Source organism: Patiria miniata, unplaced genomic scaffold, assembly GCF_015706575.1.
Source record: "Patiria miniata isolate m_02_andy unplaced genomic scaffold, ASM1570657v1 HiC_scaffold_1, whole genome shotgun sequence".
Taxonomy (NCBI): domain Eukaryota; kingdom Metazoa; phylum Echinodermata; class Asteroidea; order Valvatida; family Asterinidae; genus Patiria; species Patiria miniata.
Genome location: NW_024037047.1, coordinates 31,712,380 through 31,734,475, shown reverse-complemented (window position 1 = coordinate 31,734,475; position 22,096 = coordinate 31,712,380). Strand labels below are relative to the sequence as shown.

Below are 22,096 nucleotides of genomic sequence, written 5' to 3'. Positions count from 1 at the left end.
GCAATTTTTCAGTAAGTCGATAAAAAATTATGGATAGCATTGTAGATGCTATCCAAGTTCTACAACACAAATACGTGACTGAGCACATTTTTTTTTTAATTTTCGCTCAATCACCGTATTTTTGAAACTTGTTTTCCCATGAAACGCTTGAAGCTTGTTCAGTGAGTCGATAAAATAACAATTATGTATGGCATTGTAAATAGGCGTAGTCAAAAAGTTTTACAACACAAATAAATGACTGAGCACAATTTTTTTTTTAATTTTCGCTCAATCACCGTATTTCTGAAACTTGTTTTCCCATGAAACGCTTGAAGCTTTCGTCCTTCACCTTGTCTCCCGTCACCTCGTTTACCGTGCACTGCGAATTGGCGTCAGAACAAACGTCAAAGCGATCAAGCCTTGAACTAACCCCAAAAAGCAAACAAACTTGTGCATTCAAAAAAGAAAAATTGTTTGACCAAAGGGGACTTTTTTCTGGATCTTTCTTTTAACCCTCCGACGCAGAAAGCACATTTACTAACACATCTACAGTAAGGGGTCCCCCGGGGATCCAAATATTTAGCGCCACGGTTTGAGGCTACACAACACTGAATCCACATGAACACAATCTTGCCATGTCTGTAGACTAAGAAGGTGTATTTGTATACATAGTCTGTGGTCAAGCCGTGCACTGTCTACCCGCAAGTGACCTTGTTTGTGCACGTGTATATGGTGGGTCCCCGGGTGGGCAGAAATTGCGTCGGAGTTGTTTTGTGCGCGTGTATATGGTGGGTCCCCGGGTGGGCAGAAATTGCGTCGGTCCTTAGCCCAGGTTGTCAGGCTCAGATATGCCTGACCCAGGGTCACACACTAAAGGTGACTGCATATATACGTAGTGGGTGTCTCTGGCTAGGATTACATGGAAGATCACCAGAATTGGTTTGAATTTTTTTTTTTAATTAAGGTAATTAACCAAATTGGGTCCCTAAAAGGGCGAGTTTCTGCGTCGGAGGGTTAAAAAGAGGTGATCGAATTTGAAGGAAATATTCAGCTATGGATACAATACCTGAAGGCCGTTGGTTATTTCATGGCTGGTTATTTCAATGATTTGGTTCATTGAACCTATTATGTCGGTAATTTTGGAGGCTCGTTGCCAAATACCTACACGTGAAATATATATACATGTACATGTAATAAGCTTCAAAAGACGTTAAAGCAGAATGCCCCCTATAAAACAATACAAATCCAATTAAGACCATTAGGAAAAACTTAATCGTCCGCGGCTGTACGTGTTTGTAAAGTAATTGACTAAGTAATCACCGTTTGCGAGTTTGTCCCGACCCTTAGACAACCTTATGACATTTTGCACGTTAAGTTTTGCTTGTCTCAGATTTTGCGCGTTCTGCGTCCATTTTGTATATCACGTAGTTGGCCAATATTTTACAGGCTGCGTTGACGCGATTCTACCGCGATAGGTTAATTAACAAGTTGAACTTTGAATGTCTCACGTGATAACGTGCCACGTGACAAAATACCAAATCTTTCCCATTGAGACCTGTGTTATAATGTGAAGTCGCGTATGTTCATAGCCTATTGCCGGTGTATTCACTTGTGGGTTACTTGCTGCACATCCTCAGTGTGAGACATCCACTAGTCTTCGCATGTTGGCGACATTTCACCAACATATTCTGGCGCTGTGGTGGCAATGTCCAAAATTTCCATTATGTGAGTTTTCCCAAAGTTATACCCCGAAAAGATATACTCAAAATAAGTTTCCAATCAAACTCACCATATAATCAACTGGGCTACATTTCTTTAAATGGAATATTCGTTGCTTTCTTTTTGCCATGCAAATTGACCGTGAATTATACTGATGAAGAGCAAATCAATTATTGTGAATACAAAAAATGTAGCTTCCTATATATCACCTGGAAGGGAACATTGACATTGCTGGCTTCACTGCCATACTTCAGCCAAAAGTCTCCCTTATTCCTAAAAACTTTTGAAGGGAAAAAAAATATTAATCAACGAAAATCACTGCTTGCGAGAAGACTTCTACATCATTTGAATACAGAGCATCAATAGAATTATTGAAACAAATTTAGAGTAAGAAAAGACTGTCATGGCATATTAAAGCCTTATGAAGGGACAAAGGCTGATGACCTCGATTGGGATACCTGCAGTTATGGGTACAATGAGACAACTAAGTGGAAGGCACAATCACGCGTGAAGTGCGTCACAGTGCCTTTACAATTGGTTTTCGGTGACCTCAATCTGAGGTACGGCACGTAAGCCTATCATACCAGCGAGGTCAAAGAACAGGCCTTTAAATACGGGTGATTGTACCGGCTTGGAGTTAGACAGTCATTGCGAGCCAATCAGCCAACCCGACTCCTGCAGAAAATTTGACGATTGTAAAGTCCGAAACCAGTGCCGCCAAGCGTATAGGTAAGGTTTTGAGACTCGAGACATTTATCACCAATTTGATATCAAAGCATACATTGCATAGTACCTATGTGGCATGGACAGTATACGATACATGCTTTCACGTCAGAGCAAAACAAGTTGTTTTATCAACGGATGTTTTTTTTTTGTCATCCCTCTCATTAACCTCACTTCCTTCGGTGGATTTCGATACTGAACTTCAAAATAGATTTTCTAGTTGACTGCACTATTTTCGTTTGAAACATCAAGCTGGAGTATTACATATGAACATGAGTCCGTTCCGGAAGACGTTTTTAGGAAAGTAAATGAGGAAACGTAATTAGTAAGTGGGTAATACCGAAGGAATGAAAAAGTGATGGATTCTAATTTTGGAATAGTTTGCATTGACACATAGCAGTAGTCATTGGGAAATGCGCTAAAGACAAGTCTTCTTGCTATGAAAAAAAGTAAATTGATTAATTGAATTGGACCAATACTTACCGAGAGTTCTTTTATTGTCGTTTGGTGTGTACGTGTTGGTAATGCTTGTAAAAGTGTGCTTGTAAAAACAATAATTGCGTCAGATACTTTTTGGATAGTTGCAAATGATGGACTGTACCTTAAAGTTTACAACTTTTTGTCATTCAATGAGGGGGTTTCTTAGAGGGTCTTGCAGTGCACACAGCATATATTTCAATTGCTCAAAGCATTGTCGCCAAGTTAAGTAATCACATGAAGTAATCACATAAGTAATCACATTAAGATGATTACAAAAAAAATCTGCATGGTTTCAAAGTAGCAGCCAGACCCAGAGCTGAGGACACTGTAATGTATACCTAGAACTAATAATCAAACATGACTGTGTCTATGAAATGACCAAATACAAACGTCGCCATCTCTGCAACCTTAAATACGGTCCGTTATTTCCAACCAATTCGATTTTTTTTCTCCGAACGAATTTTGACTATTATTTGATTTTAACGATGTTGTCCTTTTTTTCGGTGTCTGTGCACCTGTGAAAAAGGAACCTTTTAAATTTGGATTGTAAGTTGTTCACAAACACATGCGCCCTGCGACAAAATTGGTGGCTGAAACCTACATTATCGCTTCTACAATAAGAAAGAGTGGGAGTCAGGGTACCTCACAATAACTGACTATTGTCAGAATGTAAGAAAAACAAAATAGAAAAAAAACCCTCAAAATTTGTATTATTATTCCACACTTTGGGTGTTTTCTTTCGGCCGATGTGCCATTCAGAATTGACTAATTTTAGTTTTGCTAGGAAAGTAGCAAACCCAAACAAACTCCCTCCATACGTTTTCGGGTTGAAACTCGCACGGATAGTTCATCTTTAAAAGTTATTCCCCAGCCTTGTTTTTTTCAGTGAATAATGGTTTTCCTGTGTAACGATGCTCACCGTTTTGTTGCCTCAAATTCTCACGCTTTTGTTTATGTGTGTGTATTAATTTTATTTCTAAATAATTTAACATTTATCTTAGAAAATAATTAGTGTTTGTTACATTTTGTATGTTTTGACTTTTCGTCCCTCAAAATGTAGGCCATGAAAACAATGTCATTATTATTTAAAACGTACATTTTGTGGATCTGAAGTATTTATGTAAGTGAAAAACAGCCCTTCACAGAAACAGACTTATTTTTGCGCCAGGAGAGACTCACTAAAAAAACCATAATTACGACTCGACAAAAAAAGCCAGAGGCAAACTCCAGTTTATTCAAACAAAGAACCTAGCATTTTCCAGAAATATGCATACACGAACAAGCTTGAAGCTTGTGGGCCCGAGCCTGACCCCAGGCCGACTCGGTTGATGAGGGGCTCGCATTCCGAGTTTCCTGGAGACCAATGTATTATGGAATGCGACACTGAATATAATTGGCCTACGTGAGAAAAAAAATCATGGTTGGATAAACTGACGTCACGTTGTTGACGAATCAAACTTTCGGACAATACAGGTAACGTTACGGTCACCACAATACAGCACGGGTTATTTTTCATATTTTGAAGGACATGGTACTATTGCGGGTTGATTTACTTAATTTCAGTCGTGATCCATAACACAATTTTGAAAAAAAAAATGTATACAGGGGTCGGGGCAAAATACTTTGGGCCCCCATGAAGTGGGGCTATAAACATACGGTGTGGGGCTCGGGGCCCGTTTAAGGGCTCTGGAAAATGTTTGAATTCTAGATGCTCTGTGGTTCGATCTGAGGCAATTTCTGACCACTTTAACCAACATTTTTGAGGAAAAGGTGGTTGTTTACGCAGTGCCTGCCTACATTGCGACGTCCACTTAAAAAAACACGTTCTTTTGGGGGGAGGGGGTGGCCTCTGTTGCGCAGTACCTAAAACGCAAATCCAAAATCGGTTGTCGTTGTCCCTTGAAGTAAAACCCTCTTTATCATTTTTTTCATCAGGTACGGAGTAGTAGACAAGCTGAGTCTAGATCACGTGGTACAAACATGGACGCGGGACTCTCCCGCCAAAACCAGAAAGTGGCCATAGTGGGCATAGGCTGTCGCTATGGCAACGGGGTCGACAACGTCAGGAAGTTCTGGGAGATGTTGGTGAAGGGGTTGGACTGCACCACGCCGGTACCTGCAGATCGCTTCGATGCCAGCTACTTCCTAAGTCCTGGAGAGAAGAGGGCAGGCAAGATGTACATCAAGAACGGTGGCTACATCTCTCAGGACCCGTACATGTTCGACAGGCAGTTCTTTCATATGCCACCCGGTAAGTTCTTTGCGCCATACCCTTTCAACGTCAGTTGATAATTGTACAGTCTTGGCCCCAGACTGACTTTGGATTGTATTCGGCTCACGTACAGCCGGTTCCTAGCTGTGATGCATTGCGCTGGCAAGCTGCAGTCAAATGGCATCAACGGTAGAGGGCGCTATCAACGAGATTCGTCTTGGGCCAAGACTAATAGTTCTACTGAGTTGAGACACTTTTTAGCCAGCGTTCAATTGTATATTATAAAAGAGTTTGGGTAATTTGTATAACAATTTTACAAAACTCTATGAAGGAATACAGCCGCTAAGAAGCTTTGTACGTGATTCCGAAACTTAGATGATCAGAAATATTGACTTTCCGCACCAAGATAATTGGAAGTAGATGAATTAATGTTGAGTAAGTTTCGGAATTGTTAAGAAGTTGTGAGTGTTAGATGTCATTAATGTTGACTTTCTGCACCAAGATAATTGGCAGTAGATGAATTAATGTTGAGTAAGTTTCGGAATTTCCAAGAACAACAATTGAAGACCTTATCACATCCTACTGTTATCTAGAGTTCTTCTAAATGTTTGTGTTTGTAAAAACGGGCTTATTGTTGAAACATCACAAATATGAATAATCCCTAATCTCGTGTTTACTGCTTTTTAATATTCATGGAATGATGAAAACCAATTACTTTCAGTGGGTATAACTTGTCAGTCACTTGTCCAGCGGATAATGTAATCTGTTAAAATACTACTGAATCGCGCGGTTTTTGTACAGAGGTGAAATGTTATATTCAAAATACTTAAAGAAATGGAGCCATCAAAAAATCAAGACGTTCCCACTTTTAGGGTCCATGTTTTATTAGAATTCGGAGTTGTGCATGTTATATGTGAATTATGTACTCTGATACGATCATCTCTGCTGTGCTTTTGTATCAAATAAGAACCAGACTCAGTTGGCGCGTGGGGTCGCATAACATCATTTTGCATGCAAGGATACAAGACGTATGTGGCTCTGCACACGTGAACGTCTGTTACTCGGATTACTATTTACGTACCTTGGTTTATACCATGTTTCACTACTATTACACAATTTCAAGTTTTGATGAATACTGTGCATGGGTCAAATGCGTGAATTTCATAATTTGTTTCGTATGACTTGTGATGTTAGTAGTTGCAGGGGCGGATCCAGGAATTTTCGCAGGGTGGGTTTTTTATGGGGGGGGGGAGGGGGGAATGGGGGCGCTGTTCAAATCCGACGATTATCGCAGAATGATATAACTATACCCCGTAACAAAGCTGGCTCTGTGCGTATTTTGTGCCAGGAGGACACTAATACTAGCCACAAAAAATTGGGTGTCGGAGCAGGGGGGTGGGGATGTTTCCGCATTTTTCTTCAGGAATTTCTATGGAAAAAACATGACAGAACTGTGGGGGGGGGGGGGGTTGACCCCCAAACCCACCCCCCTCTGGATCCGCGCCTGAGTTGGACTGACTCTTAACTTTATATGGGCTTGTTAAACCGTCTTAATATTTAGCCCATCACAATTAGTAACATGATCATAATGATGAATTGCGATGCATTACTGGAATCAAATGTGACCACAATTTATCCGAAACTTTGTTTTATAATTATTTAGTATATCTGCATGTTTGGTGTTAAGGCTACATATGGATGCGTTTAAAAGTTTTTACACTTGTAAATCCAAACGTGTAACACTCTTATACGCTCATGCCTTTATTTGAACCACTTTCCAATTAACATTTCTCAAATGGGTACCAAATCACAAAAAAGTGTTGTTTATCTACTCCCACAAATTGTGTTTGCAACCATGGGGCACTCTTTCTCCTTCATCCGAGTCATGTTACGAAACACTTCTAAACGATTGATGTCCACCGCTGTTGAGCTGAGTGAGAATTATAGATTACACACAGGCATTCAAATGCAAAAACGATTTTTAAATATTTGTGTCAAGATGGAAACGTAATTTTTACTGTGGGACTTTGGGTTTTGATTTCGAGGAACAAGTCACTCAAACATTTCGAATTCGGTCACTTTCTTTTTGACTCACCCTGTAAACTGACACAATGTCTTTTTATGTTTCCGAGTTTGAGTGCGTATTCACTTTTCTAATCATTTGAATGCAGAAGAAGCAGCTCATCTAGATCCACAAGTAAGGCTCCTTCTTGAAGTCACGTGGGAGGCGCTTGAGAATGCTGGAATGCCAGCTTCCTCTATACGAGGTTCCAAGACAGGTGTCTACATGGGCGTGACGGCACAGGAGTACTTATCATTTGCCTGTAAACCAGTCCACAACATGAATCAATACACTAACTCGGGTAACAACTCCTGCATGGTGTCCAACCGCATCTCATACGAATTTGATCTTCGTGGACCCAGTTTCTCCGTGGACACTGCCTGTTCATCCTCCCTGTATTCCATCCATCTGGCGTGTGAGGCACTCAAGCAGAACTCCTGTACCATGGCTCTTGCTGGAGGAGTCAACTTGATCCTTACACCAGTTACATCCATTGGGTTTTGTCAGGCTGGAATGTTGTCAGCAGACGGGAAGTGCAAAAGCTTTGACCAATCAGCGGATGGATATTCACGCAGCGAGGGTGCCGGGGTCGTGGTTTTGAAACCGTTGTCTGAGGCTCTGCGGAATGGTGATCGTGTTTACGCTGTACTGCGAGGAGGTGCACTGAGTAATGATGGCCGCACACCGGGCATTGCAAACCCTAGTTTCGACGCGCAGGTGGATTTGGTGAAGAGCGCTTGTCGCAACGCCAGAGTGGACCCCCATCAGATTGTCTACGCTGAGGCTCATGGCACAGGAACACGGGTTGGGGACACAACCGAGGCAGGTGCCTTGGGTGAGGCTATGGGACGAAGACGAGGACCCAAACATCCTCCATTCTACATTGGGTCTGTCAAATCTAACGTGGGTCATTCCGAAGGTGCAGCAGGAGTCGCTGGCATAATTAAGACCGCCTTGTGCCTTTATCAACGTAAGATCCCACCAGTCGTGCACTTTAAAACTCCGAACGAAAACGTCAACTTCAAAGAGCTGAATATCAATATCCCTACCGAGCTGATACATTGGCCAGACAGAGACGGCCGCCTCTTGGCTTGCTGCAGTTCTTTTGGTTTCGGTGGAGCGAATGCTAACATTGTTCTTGAAGGTCCTACTAATCTCCATGGAAGTGGTCAGTTCATAAAGATGGGTAAAACGCTGAGCTGCCTCCTCCTCTCTGCATCAAGTTCCAATGCTCTTCATCAGAAAGTCAAGGATTGGCTCGATTTCCTTACCGGTGACACTCATATGACAGACGCTACTTTCTACTCGTGCCTGTACACAGCCGCTTGTCGTTCACAGCACTACACACATCGTCTGGGTCTCGCTGTCAACTCCAAGGAAGATGCGATCCACCAACTTCGAATGAAGCTTGAAGCTGAAACTCAGCAGACCTCGGACAGGTCTGTCAAAGGTGTAGCGCCGTCAGCCACAGGCAATGAACGGCAGATTGTGTTTGTCTTCTCTGGCATGGGGACTCAATGGTGGGGCATGGCGAGAGAGCTAATGCGTACACAGCCTGTCTTTGCTTCAAAGATGAAGGTGAGCACAGTACCTTATAGCTTTGCTGCTTAAAAACAGAAGAGTCTTCAGATTGGTATGGAGTGCATGGGATTACAAAAGTCCGGTAATTTACTTGCCATTGCATTGGGAAGAGTACCAACATTTGGGAACTTCAAGAAATACAAATATCCGATGGAAAGATTCGGGTTTGTTTTGATAAGTTTTCTTAATTGATCTGGTAGGTTATCGACAAGCTTTTGCAGAACTGTGGAGCCAAATGGTCATTGGTCAGCATGCTGTCTGAGGAAAAGGACCGTGAAAGAATCAATGAAACAGGTAAACATTGTGATTTTTGACGGTAAACAGACTTTGTGATACTTTTGAATTAGGGTGGCCTAAAGGGATGATCTGGAAAACCATTAAATCTTACAAAACATGATTTCACATAAGTTGGTCAAACTGAACTTGTTGATGGTCTTTTACTTACTTTCTTCTTTCCAACAGAAATCAGCCAGCCTTGTCTGTGTGCGGTTGCGATAGGTCTTGTTGATCTGTGGAAGTGCCATGGTGTGGTCCCAGACGCAGTGGTTGGTCATAGTGTAGGAGAGGTCGCATCAGCTTACGCAGCAGGTCTCCTAAGTCTTGAGCACGCAGTCAAGTTGATCTATCGGAGAGGAAGAGAGCTACGTAAGACCAGTGGCTCTGGGAAGATGGTGGCTGTCTTGAATCGTGTTGAAGACGCTGTCCAATTCGCCAGTCAAAGCAAGCATGGGCAAGTGCTCGATGTTGCGGCTATCAATAGCCCAGGTCAAATCGTGTTTTCAGGTGAGACCTTGACTGTTGAGGGTCTGGCTAACGAGCTGAAGTCAGATAACATAAAGTGTGTGGTACTTAAGGTAAATAATGCTTTTCACAGCAAACAGCAGGAGGTTGTAAAGAACCCTTTCCTCAAGAAAGTGGGTAAGTTTCTTAAGGTACAAAACGCGTCGGCGAAGCGACGCACGATTCCAATGATGTCAACTGTGACTGGGCGTTATTTGACGCCTGAGGAGGCTAACTCTCCTGAGTACTGGTATCAGAATATCAGACAGAAGGTTTCCTTCATGGATTCCATTCAGAATCTTGCAAAAGATGGCTACCGTGTGTTCGTGGAGATAGGTCCTCACTCCTCGCTTCTGCCGGCCCTCCGAGACACACTTGCTGCTGTTCAGGCTACAGATGATGCATTTATCACAACTGCATCTCTGCTACGGCCCCGAGACACCACCACATTGGCCAACGATTCTGAGAATCTCCTGTTGGCGCAAATGAGGCTTCATGTGAGTGGCATCCCCGTGAAGTTCCATAGCTTGTTCAGTTCCACGTTTCGCCGAGTCGTGTCGGTCCCACACTACCCATGGCAGCGAGAAAAGTGCACGAATGTTTCTCCTGAAGGAAAGGAGGAATTGCTCTTTCCTTTGTTGGATGGTCACCACATTCTCCTTGGAGAGCCCGTGGATACAAGTTATCTTCGAGAAAGTCCGGTGAAGATATGGCGAGCTGACCTGAATGCATCTCGGGTACCTTGGGTTCAGGATCACGTCCTGCAGGGGGCTGTAGTTGTCCCTGCTGCTGCTTACACAGAGACAGCTCTTGCTGCAGCTCGATCGATGAACTCTGATTCCTATCCACTGATTCTAAGTGGACTGACCTTCGATCGATTCATGTTTGCCTCAAACTGCGAAGGTACTTTGGAGACGACAGTTGAGGAGAAGACATCGGAGCAATTTCTCTTCACGCTCCGGAGCCACGACGCGTCCAGAGGAACGTGGATCAAACATTGTCACCTGAATATCATCCCTCCATCTGTAGCCAATGTTAGTGAGTTGATGAACGTTACAGTTGATGAAGAGAGCATCATCGCAAGGTGTGGAGAGATCCTTCAAGGTGAGGAATTTTACATCAGGGCATCAGAATGTGGGTTTGAACTAGGATCGACATTTAGATGCGTTCAGGAGATTTCAACGTCAAACGATTTTCGAGAATGTTTAGTGTATGCTGACGCCTCTCCCAGCTTGCAGAGGGAATTTCATCGTTACGTTTACCATCCAGCTTTTATGGATAGTTTCTTGCAAGCCTTTGCCGTTCTCCTGATTTTAGCGACTAAAGCAGAAATGGAGGCTTCCGGCAAAACTTTCCAACCTGTGTATAGGGTTCCAAAAAGCATCAAGACGTTCACTGTCGCTGCTCCAACCTCACCGCGTGTATGTATCCACGCGAAGATTGGCGGAAAGGACAGGCGTTTTTGTGACATTGATGTGGCTGACGCAGACACTAAGAAAGTATTCTGTTCAGTTAGGGAACTTGTGTTTGAAACCTTTCAAGCTGACAAGATTGAGCCGCAGGTATGGGGTCTAGCTTGGAAAAATCACGGGTCAGTAGTTGTCACAAACGAGTCATCCGAATCCCCATGCGCTAAAAAGAAGTTGGTCGTCTTCCCGGATGATACAGAAGTAAGCAGTTCATTTGTTGATTCGCTAGTGAAGGTACAGGCCTGGGATGTTTCAATCATTGATATGAAAAGGGCCGATGCTGTGCAACAGGCAGTTACCGTCGTTTCAGACAATAAAGAATCTGATGCGCTTGTGATCATCATGAAAACAGAGATTTGTGATGTCGATTTGAATTCGGGATCGGTCATGTCAAGGAATCAGTTTGAGGAGTGCCAAAAAGGCATATTGTTTTGTTACTCTGTCTTAAAGACGTTACAGCAGGAGGGGATGAAGGCTAAGGTGATTCTATTCACAAAGGGTGCGCAGCATGCAAAAGAAGAGGACGACGTCAACCCATTTGCAGCGATCCTGAATACTATCGGAGTCACAGTCAGTCATGAAGAGCCTGTAATTAGAGTATTTACTGTTGACCTGCCCATGATGGCAAGCAGCCTTGAGTGCGCCAAAATTGCTCAGGAAATACTTATCAAGGAAGACTATTATCTGAATGACGAAAATGTAGTCGCTGCAAGGACACCAAACTCCAAACTCGAAGACGATCAAGCTCCCATAGTGGATTTCTTTTCACCTCGCTTGAAAATGGAAAATCTCTCCAAAGCTTCCGGAGTTGTGCCAACAAGGTTCTGGTCAGTTGTTGAGCGAGAGGTGTCTGATCGTAGTCGTGTCTTCATTCAGAAAGCTCCTCCCAATGAGTTTGATAACACCGATTCAGACACTGTCCGAGTGAAGGTCGAAGCTTTCAGTGTTTATAACAGGCATGAGTTGGAAGGGGACAGCAAGGTAGGACCAAACACATTCGTGTACGCTGGTAGAGTCGACCCGTCAGAATCAAAAGATGTCAGTGAAACGTACTTGGGTCTTACTTCTTGTGATGAAGTCAAATCGTCTATGACCGCTTTGTCACAGGATTTAGTTGAGGTGCCCTCCCATCTCACGCCCAAAGAAGCAGTCAGTATCGTTAACGATTACTTCCCAACCGCCGTCTTCTTCAATCAGGCTTTGCAAATATCTGCAGGTATGCGTCTTGGCTTCAAGTTCGACTCTCTTGGTAGTTGTGATATCGCTACGATTCACCTGTCAACTAAATTGGGAGCTGAAGCGGTCCTTTTAACTGATGATCGTGATGGTCTCGCGGAAACTAAGACAGAGATACATGTGAGGTGCCTCAGTGAGATAGATGATGCCTCAGTTGATGCACTTTTTCTGTCTTGCAGATCGTCATCCTTGGGTCGCACACTTCAGTCGTTGTTGCCAAAGTTGAGAAGAAACGCCTCTGTTGTGATAATGCAAAGACTGAGACAAGATGAAAGACTTCCGATGCTTCCTTCAAAGATGAAGATTGTTGCCTTCGATACTGATCTCCAGTCAGCAGTTGATGGATTATCCGGTGCCGAGATATCAGCTACTCTGTCGAATCTCTGGGATATGTTTGTCCCAAATGTTGAAGGTAGTCACCTTACATGTAAAACCAACAATGTTAAGGGACTGTCTTCTCTGGCTGAACAAAATACTGAAATTCCCAAATCTGAGGTCATCGAGGTGGGATCAGCGGAGCTTATGTTGCCACCTTCTCTTGAGAAAGATGGTTTCGTTGCTGATGGAGAATCGGCCTACTTCATCACAGGAGGAACTAAGGGGTTTGGTCTCAGACTTCTAGAGTGGCTGATACAAAGAGGAGCTCGATACATCTACGCTGGTTCAAGAGGGGAAATAAATGATGAATTACAAGGGGTAATTAAAAAAGGACAGGAAATCTCTGCCACAGTACGACACATTCAGTTGGATGTCTCTAATGCCACCGACGTTGAAAGGGCATTACAGGAAATGAAAGATGACAAGTTGCCTGCTTTGAAAGGTATATTCCACTGCGCCGCTGTCTTCAGTGATGGATTCATTCAAAATATCACAGAAGAGTCTTGGAACAGTGTCATGGCTCCGAAGGCTTATGGGGCACTTCTCCTTCACCAGTTGACGCTTAAGCTTGGCATCGAACTGGATCATTTCATCATGACCTCTTCCATCGTGTCTCTGATTGGCAATGCAGGACAAGGTAGTTACTGTGCAGCCAATGTCTTCTTGAACGCCCTCGCCCAGTATCGACACAGGCGTAATTTACCAGCAACTGCAGTGCAGCTTGGGTTGATAAATGACGTTGGGTTTGCAGTTCGCCGTGGTATTGTTCAAATGTGGGAGAAGACGGGCGTAGAAAGCATGAGTCCCGAGGAAGCTCTGTGTGTTATCGGTTGTGCTTTGTCAGTTCGTCAACCACACCTGGGCATCTCAGGTTCCTTTAATCGGAAACTATACGCAGCGACGCATCAGGGTCTTATGATACAACACTTTAGAGAAAAGCATGGAACCATGTCAGTGATGAAAGATTTGTTTCAAGACAGTGACGTGTATCTAACTGCCACTAACGATACCCTGCTACAGTCCATTTTGAAGCTTCCGTTCGCCAAAGCCAAAGAGGTAGTTATCGAGGCTTTGGCGAAACTTCTCAGTCAGCAGCTTGGGTTGTCTGATGAGCCTCCGCATGATGCCTCTCCCATTGCCCTTGGTTTGGATTCCCTCATGGCTTCAGAGGTCAGCCAGATGATCAGTCAGCAGTTTGAGGTCACTTTGGGAGCTGTGGATCTACTTAACGACAAGAACACGATCCAGGAGCTTTCGAAAAACATAACAAGACAAATACTGGCAAAGACGGACTCAACCACCCAGACTGGATTTGATAATGAAGTCTTGTCCGTCTCCCAAGAGAAGAAAGTTGTCATCGAGGGTGATATGCCGAAATCGTTGGGACTGAAGCTTGTGTGCTTTCCCTCAAACGGTGCAGGACCTTCGCTGTTTTCACACTGGATACAACATCTGCTACCATTTGGAATCCAAGTATTGATGATCCAGCTTCCGGGCTGGGAAGGGCGTGAAAGCGAACAACCACTGACAGAAATGAGTGATATTGCACGGCTTGTACACGATGAGCTCGTACCAAATCTTTCAGATATTCCCTTCGTATTTTTTGGCCACAGCATGGGCAGTCTGGTCGCGTTTGAAGTTTCTCATCTCCTTCTGCAGGAAGAAAGCATCTGCCCTCGCCACCTGTTCGTCAGTGCTTGGTACGCACCGACAACACCTTATCCCCACCCAGAAGAGCTCAATATCTCACCCGCAACCTTTGAAAGGTTGAGGAAGACCCTGGAGAACCACCCAAAGCTCTTTGCAAATTTAGCGAGGATCAAACAAGTAAAGTTCAGTTTTATGGATGATAGAGCCTTCTTCAATACCGCCCTCATGCGACGGTTGTTACCTTGCATTGAGGCCGCCATTCAAATGGTGAAAAGCTACGATGGCAAACACCAGAACCCGTTGCCATGTGACATCACAGCTTTTGGCGGGAAACAGGACGGTTTTGTTCCACCTGAACTCCTGGACGGCTGGGAGTTGGAGAGGTCCAAGAAGCATAACTTCAAGAAGACCACCTTGCCCGGGAGGCATATGTACATTCTGACAAACACGGCAGAGATTGTGAAGGAAATATGTCTTACGTGCAAGAAAATAGGAGCTAACTGAAGTACTCAAGAATGTATTATGCTATTCGTTCCTGCAAAACAAGATGGCTTAATTGCTTTCAGTACAAATTCCACACCCCTTCACTGATTTCATTCTTCCTGCTTTAATCAATATTAATAATTACCGTGGAGGGTTGATGGATTATGATAAGTCGAGACTCGATCACGTGGGGGTATATTAACGGTGATAAAGACCGGCTTCAAAGACCTAGCGAATAAAGGGACCCTGAACCAGCATTGATCCAGCATCATGTAAATTAACGTACCAGTGTGTTTCTGCATTTGCATGGTAGGCCTATAATTTGATATGCGGTAAAGCTTGCAGACTTGACGCTTGTGTCTTAAATGAAAAATCGCACTAGCGCTCAGAAAAAAAAAGAAGGGCCAGTTTAATTATTTGCGCGAAGCCACAATCAGATTCTTCTAGGTTTTTTTATGACTAGTGTTTATTGTATTTTTTAAATTCGATTGCAATGCAGATACTTACTCTTGTAAAGAGAAAATTGGTTTGAGGAGAAAAGTAAGTTGAGGTGGATAGATAGTATTTTATATATTTTGTATTGAAAAAAGAGTAGTATTCGTATTTTTACATACGCAGTAAATGTTCCTCTAAATTCCGCAGGTAAATAGGTTTATACAGATTTAAAACAGTTTACTTTGAATTACGTTACATAAAGTTATAAATGTATTACTTTATGAATAGGATACGCATCCAAAACATGTTGTTATAGCTAATTCTACAACTGATAGTCAAATCAATGTATTGCCTCAATGGAAAATTTGAGAGCGTAACACGGTATGGGCTAAATTGTTTAGGATTGTGTTTGAACTATATGATCATGCTTTTTAGTCTGTCAGTATTTTAATGATGTTATTTTGAAGATTGTCAGAATATGTTATTCTTTATGTTTTAAATATTATAATAAGCACATACTGCTTTATTTTATATATATTTTAATATATCCACTACAATAGGATGCCTTAGTGAATAACATTGGGCATTTTAACACAGACACAAGATTTCCCGTGTATAATGGCCGAATTCTCTGTTTATAATTATTTGATCTAACACTAACTTAGATTTATGTTCTGCCGATGAGACCACGCAAAACCAGTGGTGGAAACTTGTATCTCGATTCTTACTTATATAGGCATATGCACTTCTTCTATTCCTAACTATCTTTGTCTGAAGCCAATGAGCGACACCATTTCACTGAAATGAAAGGACCCTTTGCAACCTTCAGATTATTTTACTTATGCGATCGTACTGCACACTTTTCAGATATACTGGGAAATTAAACACTCTTCTAAACACTTTCTTGCTATCACTTTGTAAACATGTTTAAATTCTAAACATGTTTAGCGTAGGATGGATAGTGTTTAGCAATTGAACATTGATGTTGAGGAATTGGACACGTAGTGTTTAGCTTCTATACAAACATGTTCACAAAGTGATAGCATGATTGTGTTTTATTGATAAACACAGTTTGTAAAGTGTATCAGGCAATTAATTACTATTTCAGTATTTTGGAAAAGTATGGGTGATCTTTAAAAGATTTTCGGTAATTAGATAATTATGTCATAAGAATATGAAAGTGGCAGGTTGGCATTTGAGAGGGTGTTTTTTTTGTAGAGAAAGCTATTTTGAAAGTCATAATTTTTGCCTCATACGACCGCTTGATGCTGCACGGTAACGGCGCACATACATAGGTAGAGTTATTTGGCAATATTTATTTCTAATTGTCTGTAAAAGACAATCCTTATTTTATCCCAAAAATGAAAGAACATTAGAACATATATTTTTGTATGCAGTGTTCCATTACTGTCCTTAACCCAAAAAAATGATCAGAAAAATGGAATAGGCAAATATATCTATGTAATTAACTACTATGTTGCCTTACAAATTTGTAAGGATTGTCCCACACAACATGTTTTTTTAAGACGTGAACAAAACAGAAGATGTTTTTCTTTGTCATGGTAAAGTTGCATACCCCTTGCTCTTAAAAATTGCTTCGTTTTTGTTCATTGAACGAATCGTCAATTTCAAAGTTATCATTGCCAGGTAGTTAATAATTTGCAAAGAAATAATAATTTGTAAAGAAACAATTCAGTAACTAAACGTCGGTGGATTATTTCGTCCTGGTCTCATTCCAGATTGAAAAATGAAGGAAAAATGAAAAAGGAAACAAAAACATATTTTTCGAGCTGACTTTCGAAAAAAAGGAAGAGGAATCATCTTTAAAATACGTACGTTTTAGTCATCAAAACAGTATAACTATTTTGAGATCAATATGTCTTACAAACTAACCATGGGAAAAAAATAAGTCTCATGTTTACGTGGTGTATTTTATTGTAATTAAAGAGGTTTTAACATACTTATGCTTTGGGAAATAGTCTGTACTCCTAAAAACACGATGTTTCCTCTAGTATTTATTAAAGTGTATTCACAAACATTTTGGAACCTCTAAAATAAAATTGAAATGGTATTCGTAAATTTTATGTAACAAGTTTATGTGATTTAAATAAAATAACGGGTTATCCACACCCTTCGTGGATCAAGCTCAAAAACTTTACGCGGAATGGCCACGTGGTGAATTTTATCTCTACATGTGTATATAGGTCACTAACCCTGGCATGCCTGTACATGCACAAGATATAGGTCATTCACGTGGCCAGGGATTGTTTACAACCTGTCTGCGCTCTGGGCGGCACGAGGGGTTGACACAAAGGGATCGGCGGCACTTAGGGGTTGGCCACTTAGATCTCCCATACTGCACAAAGGCATTGGGCGCCATCTTGGCTTCTGTCTTTCAACACTCCTTACTCCGGAGTGGCTAGGATCTGGCCAATGGGAGTCTACAGGCTTGTGGTGTATAGAAGGGGTGAGGATTACATGGAAGATTGGCGTAATTGGCCTCTTGAAAAAAAATTATGCCCATACTTGGAAAATGTGGAGAATTTTATCGTCCGCTCGCTGCGCGAAGGGTTAAAAGTTCCGCCTCGATTTTTTTTGTTCTTGCAAAATGAAAGTTATTCGCTTTTGAGTGAGACATCGACCGAAAAAAAATCGGCCCAGCAATAATTCCTTTCTCGCCAGGTAGGCTTAATTGCTCCCGCCCCGCAATCACTCGATGGACCTAGATAGTCGGTCCTATATTTTATTATTGACAACCCAACTCCAGCTACGATGGACCGGGAACCGTCTGCTCCAAAGCGGATCTGTTTGTGTCCAAAACAAAATCCTTTTTATTTCAGAGGGTTGCAGACGGCCAAAAAAAAAAAAAATGATGAAAAAGGAGGGTTTTTGGTTGACATAAAACATACAAGTTGAACGTTAATTTTACAATAGAACCAAAATATATAATTTGTTTAAGGGCACGGGGAACGCAAGAAACAAAAACTTTTTATTTCGCAATAAAAAAACCCAACAATGAACATCAAAGTTGTTGAACAGCCTGAGACAGTAAATTCAAGTGAATTATTTTTTTTGCAAGCGAATTCATTTATTTAGCGCCCTCCATTGTCGCAAATTCATCTAGTCTTGTATCCTGACTGACCTATCTAAACGATACAATTGTCTACGCATTTACACCATATACGTCGTACCGTGAAATACGCGGAAGATTCAAGTATTTATATCCTCGATGTTCGTGTTTTCGATGGTGTTAGGATGTATTTCAAGCAAGAGAAAAACACCAACAAAGCCTTCGGTTTCCAAATTGTTTGGGCTGGTGGTGGAACACGTACTGCACACATAACAAGTGGAGTGTCATGGCCTAGCGGTTAAGAACACCGGACTCATGCTCGACGCTCTGCAGTTTCAGTGGCGTGGGTTCGAGCCCGCCGGATGGACACTAGTGTGCCCTTGAGCAAGGCCCTTAACCATTATTACTTCGTCCTTCGGATGGGACTCAAAGCCGTAGGTCCCGTGTGCTGTGTAATCCAATACTCCCACGCGAAGTATTTGAAACAACTAAGAAGAACCAAGAACAAACCGTGGAGAAACAAACGAACTGGTTGTGTGGTACGACTCAGCGCTAGTGCGTCGCAATGCAATGGTTGCAACAACTAAAACAACTTGATGCCTCGAAATCAGTTACACGGACGATACTTGTATTTGTCGTGGAAACATGTCTACAACTTGAAGTTGATGGAGTATGCCTAGTACAACCTGAAGATTTTCAAGAAGAGCCAGAGGACTTTGTACATTGGCGAATTAATTTACGCGGTTTTCTCTGGTATTTGAATGAGACACTACTGGAGCGGGGAGGTATGTTCTATCATTTTTTTGTGTTCTAATCTTGTTCAGTGTGTATTAAATTACTAATTGATTGCTGCTACCCAGTAGACATGGCAGACGAACGTAGACGTACAATCCTCTCTCAGTGCATGTAGTGTATGCAGTCTTTAGTCTTAGGCTGGTGCCTGGTGGTACTATAGTATAATGAGTTTATTTCACCAAACATGTATATACGAAATCACGACAGACCTAAATTGATGTCGCATATACTAATGATATACCGCATCTTTCATCGGGAATTTGCACCACAGCATAGGCAGCAAGTTTCCAACAACAAAGCACTAACACTTTCAAGGGTTTGGGACAGAAACGTCTAAGGAAAGATTCCCATATCTGGCCATCACTAATTTTTTCCCTTACGGTGATCAATCAGACAGCGGAAAGTGATAATATGGCCTAAATAGTCAAATTTAACAGGGAAAATATTGAAATCTTTACTGACAAAAACTGAAATGTTCAGACCAGTCTAATAAGGTTTGAGCACAGGGTGAAAACTGATGGTCGAATATGGGAATCTATCTTTTGTGTTGTTGTAAACACTTACATTTTTGCGGGGAGAAGAGAATTGAAGAGCAATAGATATCCTCCATGGCTGGTCAAAACTAAACAAAATTGTGCACAGATACCATGTGTATGTCATGTGTTAGAAGTAATTATGTCGTGTTAATAAAGGCAGTGAACATGGTAAGAGGTGCTGTAAAACATGCAAAACAAAATCAGGCCAACTTTACCCACTCTTTGGCCGACAAAATCCTCCACAATTTCCATGAGGCAAAGACAAAGTCCTCAGTATTTCACCAACCAAGACCAAGTTTGAATTCTCAATTCAATTTTTAGAGGAGACTTTTCTTCACCATTGTGCACCTGAGAGGGAATTCAAGTGATATAAATTTGAGGCCAAATACTAGACTGGTACGTGTGCAACCACGGTCCAACTGTTTGAAAATACTGACCTCTTCTTTAATCTAGTGGCCGACTAAGGAGAAAATGTGTAGAAATGGAGACCATGTGCCAGACATGGCAGATGTTTCTTTCGGCACAGTTGATTGATGTAATGCAGCACTGATGGGGTGTTGGACTGGTTGTTTCAGGTGCCAGTATATTTTCTTTTGTTGCATGTTTTCAATATCTTAAGTTTTGAGACTCTCATATATCATACGCAGTATTGAGAGCCATGGGCGTCGCGAGGGGGGGAGGGGGGCGCCCCCCTCCCTGGAAAAGCAAAAAAAAAAAAAAAGGAAGAAAAAAAAAAGAGAAAAAAAAGAAAAGAAAAAGAGGCGCGAAGTCATAGTGGTGATTTAATGAATTGGGGGGGGGGGGGGGGCAAAATGTCCCTGCCCCCGTCTAAAACTGAGAAATCGAGAATTTGTTCAGAAATACAAGAATGTTTTGGGAAAAATATGTTTTGCCCCCCTCCAGAAAGAATCCTGGTGACGCCCATGTTGAGAGCCCCAAATTTTCGGATTAAGATGAGGCCTGAGAGTATCAAAAGTAAAATCCTTTAAAAAAGGGTAAAATCAATCTGCCTTCCCTTCCCACAATGCCATTTTGGCCACTATACAAATGCCTCAAATAGCAGGATGGACAACAAAATAAGGAATTTGTTTGAGATTCAACTTCTGTTAATTATGTGGTTGCATATGTTGCAGCATGCATAGCAACTAGTAGCTAGTTGCTTGTTTAATTGTTGTAGCAAGGGAATCCTAGGAAGAAATATTCAGTAAGATAGCAACACTGAGCCAGTCTAAAAGCTAACTAAAAGCTTAGCTGTTAAGATGGGGTCCGCTCATAAGTCCGACGCCTCATAAGTCCGAAATTTCGGACTTATGAGGCGTCGGACCTATGAGGCGTCGGACTTATGATACGGCCCCGTTAAGATTAGTCATTGCAAGATCATAGTCAAGAGAAAATATTGCAAAATATGATGCCCCGCCGGAAAAGCCAATAAACGAGGCACACTGTTTTTATATTTTGTTTTTCAAGGAATTGCCTCAATATGTGGCACTTGTTCGGAAAGTTCAATAGTATACAAATGATGCCACGGAGAGAACGTCCTCAGCAAAGCTCATGACACTTCGGCAACAGAACTCAATATGACAACATGAACAAATGTCATGGCCCTTCTTGCTACCATTAGCGAAGAATTCCCGCTTACTAGCAAGAAAATTCCGTGCTTACGGTTGGCATATTTCACGGGTTTAAAAGTGAGGATTTTTTAGCTTTTGTGCATGTGAACATCCTGTAACTCAGGGTGCTGTGATTTAAACATGCAGAATTGGCACAGATTTTTGTTTGTTAATGTTAGCGCTGTTAGTACATTGATCGCTGTAAGCGCAGAATTCTGTGGAAAGCAGAGCCATGAAATTGGGCACTTACATCACACAAAACAGTGAAACAAGCAGATGGTATTAAACCAGGCTGCGTGACATAGTCAGCATATAAACACACAGCCTGCGCAATACCTGAAAAATTGTCAAATACTGAAGGTTAACTGAATATCAAGACCAAGAAAATAAGTTCAATTGGTTCTTGTGAGGTCACGGAGTAGAGCTAATAATTGCACGTAGGACAATATACATGTATTTGGGCGTTTCTGAGTTTACACCGTGAGCTGTATAATAGCTGCTTTTGAATTTCCAACAGTGTTCCATTGAACAGTTGTTGGAGATTAAAAAGGGGGAAATTTGTCCAACCATTTTACATCTGTGTATAATCAAAATCCCGGGCCCTTTTCCCAAATAATTGTATCTCGTCTGTGGACTTATTGCGCAAAGTTTCGACGGAAAATCGTCCACTGTATCCGTAGTGCCCTGTAAAAAAAAATTACTATTGGAAACAGTCGTCTGCTGCACTCGCATGTGGTCATGGATCCCTAAACATTAGCTAATATAGACATGTAAATCGCATCAAGTCACTAGACGAATTGTTCGAGGACAAAATGTCACAAATATTTATCTGAAAAAAATGCTTGAAAACACCCTTCCACTTCATGGAAACAATTTGATTTTTAACATGTTGTTTGTG

General features: G+C 41.9%; 1 protein-coding gene across 1 annotated transcript; it reads left to right on the top strand.

Annotated features, from left to right (window-relative positions):
* The first annotated feature begins 2,346 nt into the window (after positions 1–2,346).
* Positions 2,347–17,228, top strand: LOC119728873 (highly reducing polyketide synthase easB-like). The gene is made up of 5 exons (XM_038201308.1): positions 2,347–2,427; positions 4,837–5,152; positions 7,285–8,753; positions 8,957–9,050; positions 9,219–17,228. The coding sequence occupies exons 2-5, from the start codon at positions 4,882–4,884 to the stop codon at positions 14,771–14,773; spliced, it is 7,389 nt and encodes a 2,462-aa protein (XP_038057236.1). The 5' UTR covers positions 2,347–2,427; positions 4,837–4,881; the 3' UTR covers positions 14,774–17,228.
* Positions 17,229–22,096: the final 4,868 nt, after the last annotated feature.

Excerpts from the sequence above, each read along its gene's own strand:
- LOC119728873 (XM_038201308.1), top strand. The coding sequence starts at position 4,882 with ATGGACGCGGGACTCTCCCGCCAAAACCAGAAAGTGGCCATAGTGGGC. Across the intron at positions 8,754-8,956 it reads TCTTTGCTTCAAAGATGAAG|GTTATCGACAAGCTTTTGCA; the intron begins GTGAGCACAGTA and ends TTGATCTGGTAG. Across the intron at positions 9,051-9,218 it reads TGAAAGAATCAATGAAACAG|AAATCAGCCAGCCTTGTCTG; the intron begins GTAAACATTGTG and ends TCTTTCCAACAG.